Genomic DNA, 25635 nt, shown 5'->3' on the forward strand with positions numbered 1-25635 from the left:
ATAAAATTGGGGTTACGCTGTCCACATGGTTTTGAGTTTCTACAGTTTTACAGTTTTCCATTTTATTTAGTGCTTTTTAGAGATATTTACTAGCTACCTTTAAATCTGTCAGAGTATCCCATACTTTATTTTTACCAGTTTACTATTTTTAGATACTTAATTTAGCAATATTTTGATGTTATAATTAAGACTGATATCCTTGGCATAAATGTATTATTATTTCCATGGAATAAATTCCTAGAAATGGAGTTTTTTCGAGCAAATAAAGTGAACATTTAGGCTTTGATACACATTGTCAAATTAAAGCTGTCTTTTGAGGCAAAACACCATGCTCATCTGTGTACATGTGACATAATGCGAACAAGAATGCTTTGATTTTTACTAGTGCCACTGTTTAATTTTTCAGATTCTGCAAAATTATAGAAAAAAACACAGGTCTTGAAATTCTAGCCAATTTATCCTGGGTCAGTAATTTTATAGTAAGATAAGTTTTTGGAAGCTAATGCACGATTTTCTTTGCCGTAGATACAACTCTTGTCCCAGGTAGGTAAGGGAATTTAGAAAATTTGTTGACATAATGGGTGATCCCCGTCCGCATTTACTTGTGTGATGATCTTTGTGTTTAAATGGCTGCCAAATAATTGTAGACAAAAAATTTGGTAGACAGAAGTAATTGCTGTGTTTTTAAAATTAGTTCTACTAGAGTGCATAAGAAAAATAGTAGTAAATACTACTTTCTTGAAAGCTTTTTGTTTAAAGCTAAGTGCTCTACCTATAATTTCTTTTATATTTTCTAATTCTGATAAATAGATTTTATGACTTCCTTCATAAGATTGAGGAAATGGGATTTGTGTGCCTAGGGTCACATAGGTATTAAGTTGTTAAGATTTGAACACAAATCTATAATTTCACAACTGGTATTATTTTCTGACCATATTGTGATGTTTAGAGTTACAGAAAGCTGAAGATTTGGTCTTTGTTCTACTACTGACTGGTTTTGCACCTAGGGGTGGGTTGCATGAGTATGAAGAATATTGAGAAGTTCTGAATATAGAGAAGCTATATCCTTAGCTATAAAATGGGCATTGTAATCATTTGCATTTCAGGGTTTTCTGTCATCCGCTATTACAGACCCCACTGAGAAAAGGTTACTGGCATTCCTTTTTAATAAACAGCCATATTTTAGTTCCGTTGTTGTTTTTGTCAGTTTCAGTTTTGGTTGTTTTAGGAAAATATGATTTTCTTGGTGGACTCCTTTGTTGTAGTCACTAAAGTGAGAGGTCCTTTTTAAAGTTGCTTTGACCTTTTTGTTCTTGAGATTTTTTTCAGAAAACAGAACATTTGTTATGTTCTTGGTAACTGTTCCACACCTAACTGCTGGAACTTTGAGCATAGTCAGTGACCTTCCAGCCACTCCATCTTACTTCTGATTCCTTTTCATCCTTTTTGTGCAGGTTCCTTTGACCTGTGACAAAAATTTTGTTCTTTTCTATTTCAGAATGTTTGCTAAAGAAAAACTTAGTGGGTGCTGGGTTGAAGTCAAGCACACATTGGCGTACTTGGTGGTGATTTGGTGCTAGATACGGTATTTTGAGAGGGAAGTGTTTAGAATGCCTTCTGAACTTTCTAGATTGGGGGAGACTGTGTACATGATAATTCTACTGAGCATGGTGAATGATGATTATTAATTAAGATAGCCCCACTGAGCATCTACTTGTGTATTAAGTATTGGGTAGATTTCAAAAGCTGTATTTAAATCAGTACCTTTGAAAAAAAATTAGAATTTAACAGATTTTGCACCAAAAGGTAGCTAGTAAGCAGACTCTGAGAGTAGTGTTTTACAAGCAGATGTTCAGTCATTTTTGTTGATTTTATTCAATGTTAAACTGTTACTTACAAAATTTTACATATTTGTTTTCACAAAATCCAGACTTGATAGTTGTTGATGAAATTAAAAATACATGAATACTGGCAGCTTACTTGAAAACTTTGATTAATCATCTGTGTCCCACACAGATTTCTAGACAGTGGGCAAAAAGGAAACACCCTGCTCTTCTCATTAAAACTGGACCCAGTAGTCTGGATTACTTCTTTCTTCAGGCACCATGTCCCTTCCCTTGTCCCCTCAAGGGACAAGGCTCTGTGTAAGCGCCTTACACAGCTCTTAACCATACATAAACCTGGTTCACAGTGCCTTATGGAAATGATGTTTCATTGATGTTTTATTCATTCTTGAACTGTTAGTATTGGCCGTATCTCTGTACATGCTGTTCACTTTTCCTGGAGAGCTCTTCTGGGTCATTGGTTAGGCATCTTCTAAGTCTTGGTGCAAACACTCACCTGGGCAGCCTCCCTTGACTCTTCTGTCTATGTGGATTGAAGCACTTCTTCTCTTGTAAAGTCCATTAGAATCTTTAGGTCACAAACAAGTATTTTGATAGTAATTAGCTCTCGGTTATTGATTGTCTCCTGGATACCAGGTATTGTGCCTTGCATACATTAATTCTAATACTTCCAACAGATCTGCAAGATCAGCAGTACTCTCACTACTTTTACAGATAAGGAAATAAGAGACTTGGAGTCAACTGTCTACATGACTTCTTGCCAGGTTGGGCAGTGTTGTTTCCCTTATACTCATTTAATAAATAGTTGATGGTTAGTGCTGTTTCTCTTTTACATTTTTTGCCAAATGGTACCAAGAATAATCTGTATGCAGGTTCCTGATCATATGTCTAACTTTTATAAAGAGCTGAGTGATAGTGAAAGTGGTCTGATAAGAACTTTCTTTGCCTTTAAAAACATGCAGAACATTTTATAATTTTAGGCTTGGTCTATGGGTTTTGCATTTTTACTTGCTGGAGTGTACAGATCTTGTGGAGTAGATTCTTCAGAGCATTCGGAGTGAGAGTGATCACCACCGTTTTGATATCCATGTTTCATTCATAAGAAGTGGATCCTTCAGCACAGTGACAGAACTGGTATTCTGTACTGAAAGGCAGTGTTCTTGACACTTGTCTCCATTTAGATGGCAGTCTATTGTGGAATTTAGGAGAGGAGAGATAGGAACAGGTCAGAAGACTCCAAAGTCAAATCTGGTGAGCTCATTTGGGGCCATGGGGGCCTTGTTGAATGAGAATAGTATTAATAGGGTAGAGAAGGTGCTTTATCCTCCATAAAGAAAATACAGACATTTGGTGTTCTTTTGTTTTTTGTTTTTAAAGATTTTTGTTTATTTATTTGACAGACGGAGATCATAAGTAGGCAGAGAGGCAGGCCGAGAGAGAGGAGGAAGCAGGCTCCGTGCTGAGCAGAGAGCCCGATGTGGGGCTCGATCCCAGGACCCTGGGAACATGACCTGAGCTGAACTGAAGGCAGAGGCTTTAACCCACTGAGCCACCCAGGCACCCCGTGGTTTTTTTTTTTTTTTCCCCCCTCTTTAGACACAGATATTTTGATTGAACTGTGTGGGTAAATTACTCCTGTTCATCCTATCTAAACTCCCCTCCCCACTCTGACAGACTCCTCCACCCACTTTTTTGTCCGAGCACTGGTAGTTTTATAGAGTTGCCATTTGTTGTCTCTCTCATTCACTAGAATAAAAGCTTCAAGAGGGTAGGGGCTCTATCTGGTTCATTGCTTTATCTCTAGTACCTGCCAGAGGATAGATGTTATGTATTTGATTAATGAATCACTTTTTTTGTGCTTTTGGCTGCTTATAAAGGTGTAATAATGTTTAAGAATGGTAGAGTGAGATTTTACTAAATGAGATGTTGGTGATTGAATTTTTATCCTAACAGCAATGCCATATAAGACTTTATAGGAGAAACAGTTTAAAACTATCAGTTTTTAAAAACAAAAACAAACAAACAATTATCAGTTTTTAAAAGTTGGCCCAACTTAAGCATACGGTGGGTCTTAGGTATTTTCATTGAGAAGAAAGTAGTTGACTTATTTCTGTCTCCCAGGTTCTCCGTGGAGGAGCCAGCCAGCGTCCTTTGACCCCAAATCAGAACCAGCAGGGACAGCAAACAGATCCACTAGTAGCAGCTGCAGCAGTGAATTCTGCCCTTGCTTTTGGACAAGGATTGGCTGCAGGCATGCCAGGTGAGGCTGCATTGTTGTTTCTAATACTTGGAGGGAAAAACAGTCTGTTTGTTGGGGGAGATCGAGAAGAGAACAGGCAGTGCTTTAAGCTTGTGTTGGCTTCTCATTACTGGGGGACTGGCAAGGATGACATACACTTGCCCTCACTTAGGCGGTAGTTCGCTGATGAGAGCACCTAATTGTTCTGAGCCAGTCTTCGTCTTATATGTATCTCCCCACACTCTGCTTGGAGTATGCTGTCTTCCTTTGTGATGATCTGTTTTCTCCCTTAGGATTATGGATGATAGAAGCAGTGGCCAGGCTACTTTAGCATCACTCCAGGGCCTTAGCCTTTATGCTGATGTCTCGGAACAGTATTATTAGAAAGTTCCGAGTGTTCCTTAATGGGCGAACCCTCTTGGGATTTCTCCCGAGCCAACAGTAGAGGTGCTTTGTAGCTGCCTGCCTATGATCGATATTTATCTTGAATATGTGTTATTTTTGGCTCACTGTCTCACCTGGTCCTATTCTTTGCATGGGTTGGAAGTAATTTGTGCTTCTTCCTTTGAAACAGGTCCTTAAAAACCTCAGCATAAATGTATGGGTTCTTACCGATGGTGGAGTATAGCCCAATTAATTGATCTATTTATGGATTCACTGAGTAACTTTAACATGTGTCATTTGTTATATAGTTATTAAGCATTCAGGTTTTATTGGGAAGTCACTTTTTATTTCTCCTGTTGTTCAATAGAATTTGGAGAGTCCATCTCATATGGTGATGTGAAAGAACCTATTATTTGATGTGTGTCTAGGTTTTACCTGCTAATTTGCAGGATATTTCTGCTAACACTGTTATGAGGTATGAAAGTACCATGATTGTTGTAATCATTTATACCCCCTGTTACTTCTGTAGTCAAGAAAACATAAAAAATTGTCAGTGTATGATTTCTGGGCTTGGCACTCTGAAGAGCATGGGTGTTCCCTACCCCGTGGATTTCCCTTTTATTTATTTATTCACTCATTCATTCATTTATTTATAAAGATTTTATTTATTAATTTGTTGGGGGAGGGGGAAGAAAGCACAGGCAGGGGGAGCAACAGGCAGAGGCAGAGAGAGAAGCAGGCTTCCTGCTGAGCAAGAAGCCCCATTCGAGACTCGATCCCAAGACCCTGGGATCATGACCTGAGCCGAAGGCAGGATGCTTAACCAACTCAGCCACCCCGGTATCCCCCGAGTTCTTTTTCTAAAACTTAGTAGATGGTAAATAATACATCCCTTTATTGTGCCAGATATCATGGTAGATCTGTCACTTTCATACTTTGTCACAGAAACTTTATGAAGCAGGTATTACCTGCATTGAAGAAATGGATGCTCAGAGATGCAGGGTCATACAGCTGTTTAGGTGGTGAAGCCAGGAGAGACATCTGGGTCTGTCCCTACATCTGAAGAGTCTGTGACTGTTGACAGTATGCAACTACCCAGGAAGCACTGTTAGTTTTATATATACTTGTATGTGGCTTAATATTTCCAGGTTACCCCGTCTTGGCTCCTGCTGCTTACTATGACCAAACCGGTGCCCTTGTGGTGAATGCTGGAGCGAGAAATGGTCTTGGAGCTCCTGTTAGGCTTGTAGCTCCCGCCCCAGTCATCATCAGTTCCTCGGCTGCACAAGCAGGTGAGCTTCTGTCTTCGTGAACTCCTGTCAGTGGCCCAGAAGGGGCAATGGATGATGTTCTTACGATGTGCTGAAACGTACTTTATTTGGCAGTTCTCAATATAGCAGTTCTGCCCTGTAGTGTTTCAAAGAGAAAACAAGAAGCAGCAAGTGACCTTGATAGATCCTGTTGACAGCCATGTACTAGCTGGTTAGCAGCGAGGACCTGCTCCTCCATGAACATAGGAAGTTGGGTTACTCACACAAAATGGCACCGTTGGCAGAAGTCCAAGGCTAATTTCACAGAAATCCATGACATTATTTTAAGATAATATTTTGTTTTTGCTGTTTTTTGTTTTTTCGATGTTGGTGTTTGCTTTTTTTTTCGGAGGGCAGCGGGATGGATGGGAATAGTGAGGAACGGCAGAGCAGTACATTTTAATAGGGGTGGGCCAGAATGGGTTTTTATTTTAGGCTTTATGTATGTGTATATATATTAGGAATATAAGTTAGGAACAATAGCAGGAACATCTAGAAGAGAGCAACGTGTTCAGGAATTTGAGGGGATTGTATATATTGCTGACGGGTTCTGGAAAAGTCCTCAACATTGATATTTGTGGAACTTGAGATTTTAGGAAGTAGTCGTATTTAAAATGGCTACATTTGATATCTGTACCTATTTTAAACTGCAGACTCTTTAAAGCTACCACTGTAGTGAATTTGGCTTCCATGGTATTTTGACTTCAAATTGGAAGCATAAGTAGAAAATAGAAGTCTCAGATGGAAGGCTCTAAGGCAGATTTGTGTCTGCTTTGCGAAGCTAGGAGCACGTGACAGTGTTTTTGGAAGGCTAGCGCCAAGGCTGGGGGATGCGGCCAGCGCCTTTCCCAGCCCAATGCTTTGCTTTCTTCTTTGTAGCTGTTGCGGCGGCCGCAGCTTCAGCAAATGGAGCAGCTGGTGGTCTTGCTGGAACAACAAATGGACCATTTCGCCCTTTAGGAACCCAGCAGCCCCAGCCCCAGCCCCAGCAGCAGCCCAGTAACAGCCTGGCATCCAGCTCTTTCTATGGCAACAACTCTCTGAGCAGCAATTCACAGAGCAGCTCCCTCTTCTCCCAGGGCTCTGCCCAGCCTGCCAACACATCCTTGGGATTCGGAAGTAGCAGTTCTCTCGGCGCCACCCTGGGATCAGCCCTCGGAGGGTTTGGAACAGCAGGTAGAAATCCAACTTAAGTGCTGTTAAAACTGAATTTTCGTTGTTTTTACAATCTCTATGGAACACTGATGATGCATGGTACCCTGGACAGATACCCCAGGCAGATCTGGACCGAGCCCCGTGGGAATCTGGCCGTCCCACATATCTTTGAGATGACGGACTGTTAAAATCAAGTCTCACAGTTGGGGCTGATTTCAGGTTTATGCTCATATTGCTACTTATTTATACTCTCATAGTTGATTTGTTTCAGGGATTAGAAAACCTGGGGAGGTTTTTTAACAGGCATTGGGAAGAATCTGGAGGGAAGTGTAGAAATGTGGATGTTAAAAACCAAGGGAGGAGGACTGACCAAAGACCACAGGGTAGTGTACCCCACAGTCTGCAGGCCTTACAGAGTCAGGAGTTTGCTCTAGTCTTTTGAGAAGAATTAAGGTGGTTATTATGGAAAAGTGGGAAGAAGGACATTAGACTGAGATACTTTTAATGTTTCAATGGGAGGATAAAGCAGTAAAGTAGTAGGGAAAACAGTGGGATAATTGCAGTGTTTGTAAAATAATGTGATTTCAGAACAGAAGGGCATGTTTGAGAGAGAGAATCTTAAATTGGAATTGGGGGCTAGCAATAACTCTTGATTGAACCCATTGAGAAAACAGGCTTTCACATGTAAGTCTTGTGTAGCGGGGAAATTACCCCATTTACAAATCTTTTTTCTGTACTCCATTTTTCTACTAGAACCTTTGGGTTGATGAAAGGCATTCTTTCTAGCCCATTTTCTTTCACCTTTTCCATAGCTTATGTGGCCGTCCGAGCTTTTTATCCCATTTCCACTCCATAATATGTGACACCAAAGGAAGGTAAATTCAGCATTCGTGTGATGGTTTGAACAAAAGCTTCATGTTAACCTGAGCCATGTCCTCTTTATTACTTACCTGCCCCTAGAACTGCCACATGAACAGTTAGGCTGTCTCTGCTGACAAATTTGCGGTGGTAAGGAGTCTGGATCAAAGTGTTAGGAACAGGTCACTGGGCTTGTTCTTCAAAGAACAGGCCTTTTCTTATCTGCATTGTTTTAATTCCATTTTAGTTGCAAACTCCAACACTGGCAGTGGCTCCCGCCGTGACTCCCTGACTGGCAGCAGTGACCTTTATAAGAGGACATCGAGCAGCTTGACCCCCATTGGACACAGTTTTTATAACGGCCTTAGCTTTTCCTCCTCTCCTGGACCCGTGGGCATGCCTCTCCCTAGTCAGGGACCAGGACATTCACAGACACCACCTCCTTCCCTCTCTTCACATGGATCCTCTTCAAGCTTAAACCTGGGTAAGAACCATTACTCTAACACCACCTTGAACTCTAGAAATCTCTTGCCACTGATGACATTACAAGTTCTTTGCGTAAGCAAAGGACAATCCCTTTATCCCAGGAGTGTCCTGGGTGTTCTGTGCCTTCCTTAAGTGCCTCATGTTATTTAGGCTGTACCTAGAGAGCATAGCAGTTTTGGATTTATTCAATTTTGGGTGCATCCCCTGTATATTCACTTCAGCTTCAGTCTGAACATCTTGTTCTTTGGCTACACGTGGGGAGTCTTTCATTATAAACCCAGGGCAGAGTCATTTTCAGGGAAGCTGGAAAACACAGAGACGTAGACAAAGAATGTGTTCACCTAGTGTCACCACCGAAATATCACAGTTAATATTTTGCCTTATTTTTCAGACTCCCTCCCCTCTCCCCCCATATACACTTAATATCTTACTTTTCCACATAAAGTGTTTTATTTTTAAAAATTGCCAGATTCTTACTATTATTTTTTTGGTATAAATTATCTAGTATGCTAATGAGTATAGATGTGTATTTCTCAAGTGTATGTTTAGGTTGTTATTATGTATGGGGATTTAAAAATGTTACCATCTAGATGCTAAAATGAGGAAAGAAAAGAGGATTGTAAATAGCAGACTGTAAGAATGAGAAGAAACTTACATTAGTACTTTGAGTGGCAAATTCCCAAGTCTTCCAAGAGATGGATTGTGGTGCATACTTCCTTCCCCTCAGTTACTTACCAAGTTTGCATTTTGAAGTGCTGATTTATTTCTTAGATGAGTAAAGTTGAGACACTGAAGTAGAGTGACCATACAATTTGTGGTGCAACCCAGGACACATTTGAGAGTAGATGGGGGTGCTGTTAACAATGAACTCAGTGACGACAGACCTAAACAGGCAGTGTCCTAGGAAAGGACGTATAGCCGCTTTCCCTAGAAAATTTTGTTCAGTTTTTATTTTTAATCCTCTCTTTTGTTTGTTTGTTTGTTTATTTGTTTGTTTGGGGGGGTTTTTTGGAGCAGTTTTATCTTCATAGCAAATTCGAGGGAAAGTACAGAGATTACTCCTGTACCCTCTGCCCTGTACACATGCAGGTTTTTCCAGGATCAGCACCCCCCACCAGAGCAGTACCTTTTCCAGGTGATGAACCTGCATCGACACATTATCTTCCAGAGCTTGTAGTTTACATGGACTCTTTTCAGCTTTTAACCAGTAAGATTAGAAGTGGCTTCATGGGCTGCGAGATGAGGACTGACTGAACACAAATAGTATGCTTTCATTTGGAAATACAGAGACTGGGGAGTGATTTGTAAAAATCAAAGAAGACCTATAGTAGAGGTATTATCCTAGGACTAAGAGTGCCATCTCAGAGTTGGAGAGGTGGTTTTTAAACTATGTACGTATGTATGTGCGTACACATTGTATGAGTGTGTGTGTATTCTGAAATCTCACATGGTCAGAGCTATCCTTGTGGAACTCATTGTCTTAGGTTATATATAGATGTTACTTAGAGAAGTTGTCGGGCCATTCCAGATTGGAATGTCCAAGTTGGACTGATAAGGCAGTGGGGTACATTGCACAGTAGTGTTTCCTAGTGACAGAGTGCTTGGCTTTAAAGATTGAAGGTAATGCATTGTAAGGGGTAAATAAAAGTCCCAGTTTGGTGTGTAGATAGAAGGAGCTAACACTTAGTAGTTATTATCTGCTACTGTTAATGGTTTGGTTTTGGGTGCTGTACATGTAACTCTGGCAGGTGTAGGTATTTTGCCCATGGTACGGAAGTGAGGAAATTTCCTGAAATATCTTACCGAGGTCTTCTCGTTATCTAGAGATTGAGCATCAAATGTCTTTGGCTCCAGAGGCCACGCCGTCATTGTACATCCTGTTACGTGATATGCCCAGCGTATCTTTTAAACCAGTGCATTATCAAATCGAGAAGTTTTACCTTTTAATTCCTTGATTGAAACATTTGAACTGTGTCAGCTCATATTGACGTCCATAGTACACCAACTAAATCTTGGAAACTTTTTTGTTGGGGGAGGCGGCCCAAGAACCGGGTAGTAACTATTTCAGACTTGCAGGTCAGGTGGTCTCTATACAAGCATTCCGTTCTGCTGTGCGGTACAAAAGCAGCCACAGACAAAATGTAAATGAATGTGTAGCTATCACATAGTCAAACTTTATTTTCAAAAATAGGCGGCAGGCCAGATTTGTCCTGTGGGCTTTGGTTTGTCAACCCTGAACTAGATGCTGTGCCTCTTGGTGTTTGAAAATGGAGCTGGAATCAGTACTTGCATGCATGGTGTCTTTGCTCTTTCCAGTGCCTCGGCGTTGTCGTGAAATATACTTCCTTCTTAATTCATGTTTCCTCTGTGAAGGAGGAAATAACTGTTGGTGCAGGTTGTTTCTCATTTAATGACTCTTGCCTTCTGCCTGGCTTTCTTTTTAACATATCTTCCCTTTTAAAAGCAGTTGACCTCATTTAAGCAATTTAGTTGGGTATGTTTGCATGGGACTTCCATTGCTGCGTGTCCTGTATCGGTCAGACATGTCATTCCTCAGGAACTTGGTGTCCTGATCAGTAGAGCTTTGCCTTTGCTCAGTCTGTTTCCTTTACTGAAGGGTTCTTGCGTGCTTTGGTCTTAACCTAGAGAAAGTAGAGGTACGGGAATTGTTCTCTAACAGTGTCCATACAGAGGTCCTGAAGACATTTTTGGTGCAGGAAACGTAACATTTCTTTACCAAATATATATTAGGTCACACCCGATCCAGTTTCTCTGCTGATAGTGCTGTACTGCTGGCACCAGCCAGTAGCTCTCCGATTGTTAAGGGCTATGCTGTGCGTGCATTCATTGTGTGCAGTTCTCTCCTGATTGCCTCTGCATAGGGAACTTAAACTCAGCGTGATCTCGTGCCTTTCATAATACCACACAGCTAGCAAGTATTTGAAAGCACATGCCAGCCTGTAAATCTCTCTTGTTTTCCCAGTATGGATCTTTTCTCCATCATATGATTTTCATACTTCTTCCTCAGAGTCACACATGTGTTAGTTAGGATATTCTCCAGATGATCACTGACCTGCTTAGAAGCTTTGTTTTTTTTTTTTTCCTCATTATTTATTCAACGACCACTCGTTGGTGCCTACTTAAGACTCTTAAGTGTTTTTTCCATTAGCAGTTGTTTAAAAACCAAAATTCTTTTTTTAAAGAAATCTTTATTGAGTTATATTTTACATAGAAAATTCATCCATTTCAGGCATATATACAGTGATTTTTAGTAACTTTCTGAATTGTACAACCATCACCATAAATCAGTTATAGAATATTTTCATCCCCTCAGATTTCTCAAGACCAGTTATAGTTAATCTGCCTTCACACCTTTAGCCCCAGTCAGCCACTGATTTGCTTTGTCTTAAAATTCGCCTTTTCTGAACATTTCATATAAATGGAACCATACAGCATGTGATCTCTTTTGTTCGACTTCTTTCCCTTCTCATGGTGTGTCCCCACCTTCTACCACATTCTCATGTGTTTGAGATTTCATTCGTGATCTTATATGTGTTATTAGTTTGTTTCATTTTATTGCTGAATTGTTGTCTTCTTTACGGACATACCATATTTTGTCTAATCATTCACAGTTGAGGGATTTTTGTCGATTGTAAGTTTTGGCTATTAGAAATCATGCTGCTATGAACATTTACGTGCAATTCTTTCTTTGGGCACATGTTTTTATTTCTCTAGTAGTAGAATTGCTGATTTGTGTTTCAGTTTTAGGTTAAACTTATTGAGAAAATGCCAGTGTTTTCTAAGTTGGTGCACCATTTTACATTCCCATTGGCAGTGAGGGCTCTAACTTCTTTGCATCTTTACTGGCATTGTTCTTGTCTTTTTTAATATAGCTATTCTAGTGAGCTTGAAATAGTATGTCATTGTGGTTTCAATTTCCACTTCCCTCATGACTAAGGATGTTGAACATCATTTTCTTGTGCTTATTAACTATTCATATATCTTTGGTGAAATGTCTGCTCATATTTTTTGCCCATTTTAAAATTTGGGTTGTTTTTCTTCTTATTACTGAGCTGTAGGAGTTCTTTTATATTCCTGGCTACAACTCCTTCATTAGATACTTTGCATGTATTTAACTCTGGTTTTCTGCTTGTCTTTTCTTTCTTCTCCTCCTCCTCCTCCTCCTTCTTTTTAATATTATACCTCAAGCCTTTTTTTTTTTTTTTTAAAGATTTTTATTTATTTGTCAGACAGAGTGTGTATGAGCACAAGCAGGGGGAGCAGCAGGCAGAGAGAGAAGCAGGCTCCTCACTGAGCAAGGGGCCCCATGCAGGACTTGGTTCCAGGACACTGGGATCGTGACCCAAGCCAAAGGCAGATGCTTAACTGACTTAGCTATCCAAATGTCCTGTTTTTTCATTTTGCAATAGTTTTTAATTTTGATAAGGTCCAGTGTCTCATGCTTTCTGGTATAGGAATCTTTGCCCAGCTCAGGCTCTTAAAGATTTTTCTCACGTGTTCTGTTCTAAAAATTTTACTGTTTTAACTCTTACATTTTAATTATACATTTAATTACACATTTAAATTACATCTTAAATTTATCATTCAGGGTGCCTGGATGGCTCAGTGGGTTAAGCCTCCGCCTTTGGCTTAAGGTCATGATCTCAGGGTCCTGGGATCGAGTCCCACATTGGGCTCTCTCTGCTCAGCAGGGAGCCTGCTTCCTCCTCCTCTCTCTCCCTCTCTGCCTGCCTCTCTGCCTACTTGTGATCTCTCTCTGTCAGATGAGTAAATAAAATCTTTAAAAAAATTTATCATCCATTTTGAGTAAATTTTGTGTTATTGCATGAGGTGGAAATTCATTTTTTTAAGTTTGCACCATTTTCCCCAGCAATGAGTTTAAAAATTTTCAGTGTACAGGTCCTATACCCCTTTTGTTAAATTTGTTCCTATCTTCTTTTTTCTTAAGCTGTTATGAATGGAATTGTATCCTTGCTTTGGTTTTGGATTGTTTGTTGCTTGCTTATAGAAATACAGTTGATTTTTGTGTATTGATTTTACATTCTGCAAATTCGCCATACTCACTTATTAGTCCCCGTAGGTTTCGGTAGATTCCTTGGGATATTCTCTATATAGGAACATGTTACTAGTGAATAAAGGTTTTTTCAGTCTGGCTGCCTTTTATTTCATTTTCTTGTCTAACTGCCGAGAAACTCCAGCACAGTGTTAAATACAGTAGATAAGAGCACACATCCTTGCCTTGTTCCGGATCTTGAGTATTACTCTTTTACTTTTAAGTATGATTATTGTAAATTTTTCATAGATGCCCTTTATCGGACTCACTTCTGTTCTAAGTTTAAGCATTTTGCCATAAATGGAATTTGGATTTTGTTCAGTACTTTTTCTGTGTTATTGGTGAATGTGTGATGTTTATCTTTTATTCTGTGAATATGATATGTTACATTAATTGTTTTTTGGTTGTTAATACACCCTTGCGTTCCAGGGATAAACTTTGCTTCATCCTATGATTAGAATTTTTGTTGAAGAGTTTTTCATGTATATTCATGAGGGAGTCTGTCACTTTCCTTTCTTTGTCTGACTTGTTATCATGGCGACACTGACTTTATAACATAGATTGGGAAATGTACCATCCCCCTCTGTTTTCTGGAACAGTTGGTGGCGTATTGGTATTATTTCTTTAAACATTTGATAAATTAAGCAGTGAAACTATCCTGGCCTGGGTGTGTACCTGTGGGAAGATTTTTAATTACTAGCTCAATTTCTATTTACATCTTATGGGGTCAAGTTTTCCATTTCTTCTTGAGACAATTTTGGTCATTTGTGACTTTCTAGGAATTTGTTCTAAGTTGTCACATTTGTTGGCATAGAGTGGAAATGTCTTTTTTTTTTTTTTTTTGTTTAAAGATTCTATTTATTTATTAGAGAGAGAGAAAGAGAGAGAGCATGAGAAGGTAGAGGGTCAGAGGGAGAAGCAGACTTCCTTCCCGGCAGGGAGCCCGATGTGGACTCGATCCCGGGACTCCAGGATCATGACCTGAGTTGAAGGCAGTCACTTAACCAATTGAGCCACCCAGGCACCCCCAGGGTGGAAATGTCTTAAGAAATAAAATTTCCCATCCACTTTCTCAACTCTCCCTTCCATCTCTCCCACACATAAACATACATACGCATATGTGTGGTTAGTAATATGAATAAGTTTTTTATGACCCTGAGTGAGTCAGATGTTGAACTAGTTTGTCTTGTGTGTGTTATACTTCTTAATTTAAAAGTATTGCTTTTGTAATTACTAATATTACTCTTGATCTTATTATTATTAACAACTAGACTTACAGTCCCCATTTTGTGGCTTATATGTGGGTGAGATGAAACCTTTAAGCTCTCACCTGTACCTAAAACATTCATCTCTATTAAGTTCCAGCTGTACCCCAGCAAGAAAAAGTAAGGGATGTGGAGATGAGTCTCCCAAAGATTTGATTCTTCCTAAATAGTTCATGTCTTGCCTCCCTATAGATGGCTCCATTCCACACCCATCTCCTCCTCATTTCCTGAAATGCTCTTTCATGCTTACAGTTTTCTCCATAATCTCCAGATTGTGCCATTTTTAAACTCTAAGCATCAAGAAGTAGCAGATGTATTATAATGTGCATGGTTGACAACTCCCAGCCGTATCATGTGCCCTGGAAGAAGAGTGATGTGCTTGTTAATTCCCACAGTGTTGCAGTACAGTAAAAATGAGCTCAAAAGTTCATAATCTGTCCAAGCCCCCCCCCCAAAATGAGCACTTAGTTTTATATGATAGAATTATTCCTATCTTCTTAAAATTAATTCTTGCTGTTCTTATATGTCCTTAGTCCTTTAAGAAAAGTTCAAACACGAAATGGTTTTCTGTCCCTGCATAAACTACAAGACATGTTTCTAAGTTATCGTTAGTAACTTACTAATTTCTGGTTTTTTACTAGTCATATGTGTGCCTTTTGTACTTTTCCGTTCTGCAGGGTAAAGTAGTATTTTGTGACTGCTCACCTGAAAGTGACTTGTCACCAGTAAAATTAACCATGTGAAAATTAACTTATTTTGGACTCAGTAGTATGCACTGATGACAACTCACTTTGAGCTTATTTTCATTGAGGGCTACCTGGCTGCGGTATTAATATTAGGGAGTAGACTGGGGAGAACTTACTGTAAACATTTTGATGAGCGGTGTTGCTTCTGCCTGTATTAAAAAGTCAGATGTTGGGGACCTTGGCAATTTTTTCTTTAAAGTTCGTGAAGAAGGCAGGATTTTGCCCCATGGGTATTTGATTCTGTTTCTGAGTCTCTGTTCTGTTCCTTTTTGGTTTTTGGGATTTTGTTGATACAAATCTCTAGCCTAGAGATTCTTCCCTCACGTGGGTCCCATTTACTAAGAAGCCCATCAGAATTCCTCATTTGGGTCACAGAGTTTTTTATCACTAGTGTTTCTTTTCAGTTCTTAGGAGTCCCATCTCTGCTTCCATGGCCCACCTGTTCTTGGATGCTCTCTGCTTTCTCTGTCAGAGTCTGTAGCATATTCACCAGAGTTGTTTGTTTCCTGGTCTGATAACATGATTACCCCTGTGGTGTATGTCTCTGATGCTCGCTCTTTCTCTTCACATTGTGTGGTTTGACTGTCGGTGTGCCTTGTAATTAATTGTTGAGAGCTGGCTCTGATGCACTGAGTAAAAGGAACCACTGTAAATGGGCTTTTGGTCATGCGTTGTTGAGGTGTACGGGGAGGGGCAGTGCTCTGTAGTCCTATCACTGGGGCTCAGTCTTTTTAGGGAGCCTGTGCTCCTGGACCCCCAACTTCACAAGTACTTCTCATTTGTTTCCTCCCCCTTTTGGTGGGACAGGGTGGGTTGAATAGGCTGGAGTTTTATTTTCCTGTCCCCAGCTCAGTCATGATAACCCAGCAGGTTATGCTCTGGTTAACCAGTTTCTCCAGAGGGCAGGCTTGGTGAAGAACAGAGTGCTCTGGCCTATTTCAGAATGGTTTCTTTCCCCTTCACCTTACTTAAGCTTTTCTCTTACATTTATTGTGGAACCTGGTTGCAATCTTGGAAGTAAATCTCACAGTATTGTGGGGGTTTTAACTCTCAAGGCTGTCTATTTTGAGTTAATAGCAATTTGTCAATGACAGTGTAGGTCTCCTTATGCTTGTCATCCATATTAGAATGTTTTTTTAGGTGTTTGGTTCTGTTTCTCTGTTGATTTGTTACTTCTCCCAAAATGCCTTTATTAAGTGACCAGATTCCTGAAATATCTTTATTTTCAAAACTTTGTGTGTTTGTGCCATTCCTTCTTCTTAAGCATGTTCCTTGCTGTTCCACACTCTGCAAGACCTGCTGATGTACTTGATTTTCACCTCTTTCCCATTTCTCCCCTTTCTCAGGCCAGGGAAGAAAGAATTGTTTCTGAAATCGTTTAATAAAGAGCAGGCATATGGCTACTTACTGTTCTCTATTCTTATAAACCTCCTCTCTTTCTTAATATAACTGAGTCTGAAAATGAGTCTCATTTGGTTGCAAAGGCACTTACTCTGGAGTCGAGTTGTGTCACAGATTCTAGCCATGATCATCTTGGGTTTTGTATCTTTGGGTGAGCATTTTAACCTCTTTGGGCCTAAATTATCTGTTACATAAATGGTAATTTAGAACTTCTTTTCCAAAATACCAATAAGAATTCAGTAGAAGTGTGTATGGAATACTTCTAATATAGCACTTGGCATAGGACAAGTGCTCAGTAAATGTATTTCACGAATTTTAACATTGAGCCATTTCCTTTTGGTTCCATCACTTTGATTGAGATCCAGATCTTTGAAGCTGGACCCTAGAATTCTGTGGAGAAATCCAAGCTGGGTATCTTTTTGTAGCTGCCATTAAACTCCAGAGCAGACATTAATTACATCTCATGAAGAAGTTAACGGACAGATCATGCTGGGTGACTTTTCTCATGGATTCTGAGTTGTTATTCATCTGTGCTCTTTGCGGTTTATTAGGGTGTTTCTTAACCTACCTTGCCTTTCTGTTTAAGGAGTGGGGTCTGGGGTCGCCTGGGTGGCTCAGTGGGTTAAAGCCTCTGCCTTCAGCTCAGGTCATGATCCCAGGGTTCTGGGATCGAGCCCCGCATTGGGCTCTCTGCTCGGCAGGGAGCCTGCTTCCTCCTCTCTCTCTCTCTGCCTGCCTCTCTGCCTACTTGTGATCTCTCTCTGTCAAATAAATAAATTTTAAAAAAATCTAAAAAAAAAATTAAAAAAAAAGGAGTGGGGTTAAAAAACACACAAAAAGGGTTTTTTGGTTTTTTTTTTAATAGCGTAAAGTTAAGAAAAACCCATCATTGTAAAAAAGTAAGAATATTGAAAATACATTCTCATGGTATTTTTTTTACTCTCCTTTACATTTTGATAAGCTTTTTGGTCTTACCACTATTTTATCTCTGTTATCTTCTAGAGATTCACAATTAATTTTTCCCTTGTCATCGGTTCAGTCATCAGTATCCATGGCATGAAAGTTGTTGCTACTGCAATCATTTCAGGCTCTGTCCCAAAAGAAGGTGTTAAGAGCTGCCCATTCCAGATGCAGAACATGAAAACCTTCCACTGCAAAGCATATGTCCTTTTTCCCGACTCCTTATGTCTGTCCTCGGCCTAGGGTGCCTTAGTGATTTTCAATTTCTGTTTAGTGGCAAAAGCATTCCTTCGAAGCTTTTTGGGAAGCTCTTTATATAAAACAGACCAATTTGGGTACTCTTGATTTGTTTCTCTTTTCCTTTTTTAAGGAAGGGTTTCTAATGGGAATGAGATTATTCTACTCATGGCAGGGATCTCCCCAGAGCTCAGAGTGGAAAACAACTTTAGGTCTCTGCACGTTGTGTGTTTTCAGATTCCTGGTACTCAGGTGCTGGGTCACAGGACAGGCACTCTCCCATCATTTTCCTGACTAACGGCTGTGCTCACTATTGCTCCGTTATTGCTAGCAGCCCCCTGTCAGTGGGTCCAAGCATTTTCCCTTTCAGTCTTTGTGCAGAAGTTTCTTTCCGTCATGGCGAGTTGGCCTTATAAAAACTGTGGCACTAATAGAATTGAATCTTAACACAGAAGCAATAGAATTGAAACAAAATCAGAAATGGTGCAGGCTTTCATGTGTGGGATGCTTTTTCCCTCTCTTGAGCAGAATTCCTTAAGAGTGAGTCTTTGAGTTGTCCTGTTCTGTAACCAACAGGAGGCCTCACCAACGGCAGTGGGAGATACATCTCTGCTGCGCCAGGCGCTGAAGCCAAGTACCGCAGTGCGAGCAGTGCCTCCAGCCTCTTCAGCCCCAGCAGCACCCTGTTTGCTTCCTCCCGGTTGCGGTACGGAATGTCTGATGTCATGCCCTCTGGCAGGAGCAGGCTTCTGGAGGATTTCCGAAATAACCGGTACCCCAACTTACAACTACGGGAGATCGCTGGGCATATAATGGAGTTTTCCCAAGACCAGCATGGGTCCAGGTGAGGACTTGGCTTTGGCACTTAAGGTAACTGAAATCTTAATGCCTTAAAATTCCATGTCTCAGATAAGGTATACACTAAGTAAATAGCCATAGAGTAATTGAAACAAAGTTTGCCTCTTAGTATGCTTCCCATTATTTATTTCAGAGGGATGTGGGCAGATGGGGTCATCAGATAACACAGGTGATTGAAAAGAGCCCTTTAGTAATCCAGATCACATGCTTCATCCAAACCTTTTTATCTTACTGTAATGTTCCTAGTTCATGGGAACCTTCCAGAGTGTCTGTTTAAGGAATTTAAGGAACAGAAACACTAACAAAGATATATGCACACTTCTGCTACTTTAATCACTGTTAAGAGTCTTGTTCTTTTTTTTTTTATTTTTAAGATTTTACTTATTTGAGAGAGAGCACAAGTGGGGGGAGGGGCAGAGGGAAAAGCAAGACTCCTTGCTGAGCAGGGAGCCCAACACGGAGCTCGATCCCAGGACCCTGAGATCATGACCTGAGCTGAAGGCAGACGCTCAGATGACTGAGCCAGCCAGGCGCCCCAAGAGTCTTGCTTTTAAGGAGACATTGTTTACATGTAAATTTGGATATCTGCTGGCTCAGGAATAAGATAGCTCTACCACTTTTCTGTGTCATTCCACTCTGTAGAAATGAGAGTCTACATAGAGGTGAGAGAGAAGAAACTACTATAAAACACAGAATCTGCTTTGGCTTATCCCTCTCGCATTTGCTTGTTCCAGTGGCCTTTGCAGAACGGGACCACCATGGTCCTGAGAGAAAAAGCCTAATTATCGTGACGTCGCCCATCCTTTCCTATTTGTTTCCACTTCTCTTTCTTGCTCTCTGTGCCCACTGAAGCAGCTTCTAAAGAACGCATCTCCTCTTTGAGTTCTGCCATCTTGCTACTGGGCAAGGATTTCTCATATTTGGATCCTATGGACCAGATTGAGAGACAAAACTTTTTTTCTTACATGGTTATCGGAACTGAAAACCGCAAACTGAGGACTACTTCAGAAGACACTGCAGGCATAAATCACAACTCTTTCACGTCACGAATGAGTACTGCTTCATATTCACATGAGTTAAAGAAGATACTAAGGGCTGTAAGCATTGAGTTTATTGATGTAGGGCTGGTTTCTAAAAGAGAGGTCAGGTAGAGTTCTCCCTGAGTTATGGCCACCTTCACCCCCCTTTCCCTGTCCACCTGCTTGTGTCCCCCTCATCCCACACATAAATACAGTTTTGTTTGTATGTAATGAAATGTACTAAAATTTAAATATATTCATTTTTAAAAGTTCAGTGAAGTTAGGGGTACTTCACACTATAATTTTTTTTCCTTTTCAGAGTTTTCAATGAAGTGAGCTCAAGTAATTCATTTAAATAACAGTTTGTGTGTGGGGGGGCGGGGTTGTGTGCCCGTATATATGGGCATCTGCACAGCACGTGTGCAGTTTCAGAACGGATACATTATATAAATTGAACTAATCCTTACTGATTTCCAAGTCTTCCTGAGATGCTAGGATTGCCATTTTTACTTTGTACTTCAGATTCATTCAGCTGAAACTAGAACGAGCCACACCAGCTGAACGCCAGCTTGTCTTCAATGAAATCCTCCAGGCCGCTTACCAGCTAATGGTGGATGTATTTGGAAATTACGTCATTCAGAAGTTCTTTGAAGTAAGCCTTTGTTCTTTCTATTCTTTGACGTTAGAGAATCTCTGGAGCATTTTGATTTTCATTAGCTGTTTTTAGAATGGCAGTCTCATCCCAGTCCTCAACATGAAGTGTGTGTGGTCTTTTTGAAGAGCTTTTAAATGTTTCTCCGAGTTATTAGCAGTATGTCATTGAAATACCCAAGCAGATGTGCCAGTCTATTTTTTGGAATGTGTTTGGAGAACCGCTGTCCCCATTTAGGATCCAGCACATTATTTCTGATTGTTATGATAGATTAACTAAATATGTCATTTTTAGAGGAAATAATCCTTGTAAGATAATTTTAGCAGGATCATGGTAAAATGTTCTAAAAAATGGATTTTTAGGATTCCTGGAGAGTTATCTTTGAATGTCAACTGTAGTGTTTTTCATCATAAACTATAGTCATGAGGATTGTTAAATGCTTCTTTTTAGGTGATCCTTCAGTCTTGGTTTCCTCTTTTACTTCTGTAATTATGAATAATGTCTACTCTTGTTACTATTGCTTTTGGAAAGGATTAATGGAATTGCTGGATTAATGTCTGTAAATATCAGAAAGGCAAGGATTTTTTTTTTTTATGTTCTTATAACCCTGGTGTGGCGATATCAGCAATTTGAAGTCCTAAATCCAGAAAGGATTTGAGATGAAGAACTTGGAACAGGGGAAAATGCTGGAACTGCACATTACCTGCTCCAAAATAGAAGAAATTTGTCAATTTTGTAAATCTTATTTAGTTCAGTTTGTGTGAGATATAAAAATAGCTCACTCACAGTCTTTGTACTCCTACCTTCTCACAAAGACTGAACTTCTTTGACTTTTTTTTTAATTAAAGATTTTATTTATTCATTTGAGAGAGAGAGAGAGAGACAGAGACAGAGAGAGCACAAGCAGGGGGAGAGGCAGAGGGAAAGGGAGAAGCAGACTCTCTGCTGAGCCAGGAGCTCAGTAAGGGGCTCGATCCCAGAACCTGGAGATCATGGCCTGAGTTGAAGGCAGGCGCTTAACTATCTGAGCCATCCAGGTGCCCCAGTTCTTTGACTCTTAACTCTTTAGTGATACACTAAGAAACCAGCATATTTGTAACATTTCTATTTATTGAGATTTTGTGATTAAATTCTGAGCAAAGTGAAAGTACAGTGACTTTTAAAGGAGGTTTATGTTTCATAAACACATCTGTCATCTTTGTGGTCTATATTAACAGCAGTAAAAATTGTTGCTATTACTTTAGTTCTTATAAGAAAGAGTAACCTTTTTGTGGTCCCTATAAAATTACTGTAATATTTGGTAGCAGACAATCCACATGCCCTTTGGAAGGTTAGAGTTAATAACCATTGTAGCTTTTCAATTTGAATGTTTGTGCTTTTTAAATTGATCCAGTATTTGAGGGGCAACTATCAGTCAAAATCAGCTTGGGGAATAAGCAAAAACTGGGGGTGCTGTACTAGATATGGTCTGTTTCTAAAAATTCAGAGAAAGAGCTGAAAAAACTGTTTATGATGATTCTTGTTTCTGAGATGCGTCTCTTGAATTGGTAAAGTAACATCAGTGGCTTTTGATCCTGTGTGCCTTCCCCCTAAAATTTCACTTAAAATTTCAAATCCTCAATAAAAATAAGAAACGAACATAAAATGACTTATAATTCTGATTTTAGAATGTCTTTTTACCACCCTTTTGTCCCAGATAGAATGTGGAACTCTCCAGCTCCAGCAGGTCGTGTGCTGGCTGAGATGGCTGAATGAAGAGGGGATGATAACTGTAGGTTAGAGAACTTCCCTGGTGCACACAACATCCCTGGTCCATAGTTCTCTTGTGTGGAAGATGATTATGTATACAATCTCCTCCAGTCTCATGATTTTGTCATTCCAATGAGAATTAAAAACCAGGGATGGGAAATCCTTGTAGGAAGAGTTTTAACATTTGTGCAGCATTACCTCTAAATTATTCTGCTAACTTCCCCCTGGACTGTGTTGCCCTATATAGAGAGAAAATTCCAGTTCTTAGAGTGATGCAAAATCCTAATTCAAAACACAATGTCTGCATGTTAGATTTCATGGGGATGAGAGAGGACTTTCCTCACCCATGGGCCTCAGACACCTGAGGGCTATAGATTTGCTCCAGGAAGTGCTTTCCCATACATTCACTAAGGTTCCAGTAAACAGTGTTGCCTACATGTATTACTATTTTTACAATAAATGTAAATGCTCTTATGTTTAATGGGAATATAGATTCCTAGCATTAGTGAATTAATGGCAGTTTTGAGGAATTACGTATTTCTTTAACATACAATAGTGAAACTACTCTGTTGGTTATGTGAGAAGTTTTTCAACATAAAATGGGTTCCTTATAGTCAGAGGTTGAGAATTCTGGCTTGAGAAAACAAAGTTTTTGAACAAAAAGGTTTAGTTAATTAATCATAGGGTGACAAGGCTAAAAGAAATTGTGCCAGTGGTTGATACAGAATAGTGGATGCTTTGCTTTCTCTGGTTTCTTTCCTACTACCTAAATAATGGTGTTCACCCACACACTGTGTCTAGTTTGGCAGCCTTGAACAGAAGCTGGCTTTGGCGGAACGCATTCGAGGCCACGTCCTATCACTGGCACTGCAGATGTATGGCTGCCGTGTTATCCAGAAAGCTCTTGAATTTATTCCCTCAGACCAGCAGGTAATTGTAAGTTTCCCCTTTAACTTTTCTCTTCGTGTTCGATGTTTCTCCATGGTACATGTAGTGAACCCTGTAAATTTGTCAGTCTTTAGTTTTCTTGTATGGTGGTTTTTTTTTTGTTGTTGTTGTTGGTTTTTTTGGGGGGGTGTGCTTGTGGCTGCCCTTCTGTGCATGGCAAGCATGAACTGTGCAATTAAGTGTGTAAATTTACAGTAGATCAAATGTCTTATGTTAAAGCCGTTGATTTCAAACACTTTTCTCATTGACCAGTCTAGTAAGTGCAATTTTACAGGTGGGTGTTCTGTTTGACAAGAATTAAAGCAGGTTGAAATGCTAGACCTGACCACTCCAACAAATCAAACTTAGATGATCTCGCCCACCTATAATTTTCCTCCACTTCGTCCTTATTCATTCCACCACCTTGCACTGAGACAGTGTCTGCCCAGTGCCTGGCCTGGTGCCCCCCCTCTGCCAGGCACCAGCACGGACGTGACGAAATTGGTCCCTGCCCACAGAGCACTGTGTGGGGAAGAGCTGTGGAAAGCGCTGGTGAGCCCGTGAGAGCACGTGCTCGAGGCTTCTCGGGAGGCTCTGTGGGAGGGGAAGTCCAGGCTGAGGGGGAGTGAGGAGGAGAGACAGAGATCTGAGCTGTTCGGTGCTGTGTGTGGGGCTGACACCAACCGGACACCAAATGCACCTGAAGCCACCCATGGCTTCTGGAACAGTCGCAGATCCGGTCCAGCCAGCCTCCCTCCCACACAGCCCCCTGGGCTCCGGAAGCAAAACACACACACGGGCAGGCACGCTGCCGCTGTGTTTGTGCCAGGCAGCATCTCAAGCCCCAGCTGCTCCCGACCCGAACCCTCGGCCTTTGGGCTCTGGACTCCCTCTGCCCTTCTCAGGGGAGGTGTTGGGCACGGTCTGGTGATGATGAGCCACTTGCCCTCACTGAGAACAAAGTTCAGTAATGAGAATCTTTGTTATGGACTCAAGTTCTGAGCCAGACGAGGCCCCCACCGCCTCCAGTTCAAAACACAGCACCGCAGTGGTGTTGGCAGTGGCCGCTGAAGGCTGGGGGAGTCCAGAGTCCTTCCAGCTGTGAGGCTCGCAGATGCGCGTGTCAAGATGCTGGGGAGGGCAACTGTTGCAAGACCGTAGGGTTCATCAGCGCTCAGCACTGGCAGCGCAGCAGCCTGGCGTGGCGACACCACCACCATGTGGGGAGTCAGGAGCCCGGCCAGAGCCTCTGCTCTTCTTCCCCTAATGTTCAGATCATTATCCGTTTTCATTTTCCATGGATTTTTCATGGATGAAAACTTCAGGGTTGAATTTTTTCCTCTTAGATTTTCTCGTTTCTTTTGAACGTGGAAGTTTCTTTCTCTTTTTTTGACGATAATGCTCACTTGCTCAGAAAAGCAAGAGGAATATTAGTTTCTTTTTTTTTTTTTTTAAGATTTTATTTATTTATTTGACAGAGAGAGAGAGATCACAAGTAGGCAGAGAGGCAGGCAGAGAGAGCCAAGCAGAGAGCTTGATGTGGGGCTCGATCCCAGGACCCTGAGACTATGACCTGAGCCGAAGGCAGAGGCTCACCCAGGTGCCCCTGCCCTCTGTGTTAAATTGTTGATTTAGTCTCCATTTTTTCGGATTTTACTGTTTTCTCTTTTCTGATTAGACGACTGCGCTGTAGTAGTTTTTCAGTTCCTTTCTCTCTCCCCTGAGGTGTGCTTTTCTATCCTACATACCTGTGTATTTTTCCCTGGTCTGGTTTCTTTGTCTACCTTGTTCGGGGCTGGTATGATTCTTCCTGTTATGAATATTTTACTGTTTTCTAGATAGAAGTTTATTACTATTTTAAGTGGGCTTTTTAACCTCTTCGGGCTGCAGAACATATGCAAGGAAGCCACCTCTCCTTTATTTTGATTAAAAATGTTCCAGTCTTTCTTTTTATATATATTGCATTCTCCACTTAACATTCCCATACGTATATTTCCAGAATAAATGTTTTCCTGACATTTGATTAATTGCTTTAGGAAACTTTCCTGAGTCGGTTGCCTTCAGCTTATTTAGTCCCTGGTATTATAATCTTGAATTTCTTTAATGGGATAATCTCTTAGTTTCTTTGTCTTGGTCCACATATCAGAAGTTTAAGACGTTCTCATGAATGTCACCATTGTGGAGTGGCTTGTAGTTTCTTCCATAAATACATACTGAGTACAAGGGAGCGAATAGACAGGGATGGGATACGGCAAAGAGATTGGGCAGCAGGTGCCAGAGCCCAGCGATGGTGCGGATATTCTGCATCAAGGAAGGGGTCCAGTGGAAATCTCAACGTCTCTTTTCCTTGGCACCTCCACTCTTACCTTGCTTGCACACACTCGCACGGTCAGTCTTGCATTCCCACAGCACCAGTGTCTGGTCTTTTCCTGTATTCCCTGAATAAACGCACAAGCCTCATGCACTTGGCC

The 25635-nt window shown here is 40.7% G+C and overlaps 1 protein-coding gene and 2 non-coding genes across 15 annotated transcripts in view; all 3 read left to right on the forward strand.

The window, feature by feature from the left end:
- PUM1 (pumilio RNA binding family member 1) overlaps positions 1–25635 on the forward strand; it is a 140771-nt gene that overhangs the window by 99166 nt on the left and 15970 nt on the right. For 8 of the 13 annotated variants that reach the window (XM_045999134.1, XM_045999186.1, XM_045999117.1 and 5 more), the window contains 7 exons: positions 3966–4104; positions 5616–5759; positions 6657–6953; positions 8038–8274; positions 18536–18803; positions 20359–20488; positions 23039–23173. In XM_045999134.1, coding sequence (XP_045855090.1) covers positions 3966–4104; positions 5616–5759; positions 6657–6953; positions 8038–8274; positions 18536–18803; positions 20359–20488; positions 23039–23173 — 1350 coding nt within the window. The remainder of the gene's footprint in view (positions 1–3965; positions 4105–5615; positions 5760–6656; positions 6954–8037; positions 8275–18535; positions 18804–20358; positions 20489–23038; positions 23174–25635) is intronic. The other 5 variants (XM_045999144.1, XM_045999151.1, XM_045999161.1 and 2 more) reach the window with 4 other exon arrangements.
- On the forward strand, positions 4221–4298 carry LOC123928732. The gene has a single exon (XR_006815792.1). It is a non-coding gene; the product is annotated as a small nucleolar RNA SNORD103/SNORD85 (small nucleolar RNA).
- LOC123928719 lies at positions 24088–24172 on the forward strand. The gene has a single exon (XR_006815790.1). It is a non-coding gene; the product is annotated as a small nucleolar RNA SNORD103/SNORD85 (small nucleolar RNA).

This window comes from Meles meles, chromosome 1, assembly GCF_922984935.1.
Source record: "Meles meles chromosome 1, mMelMel3.1 paternal haplotype, whole genome shotgun sequence".
In the NCBI taxonomy this organism is placed as follows: Eukaryota; Metazoa; Chordata; class Mammalia; order Carnivora; family Mustelidae; genus Meles; species Meles meles.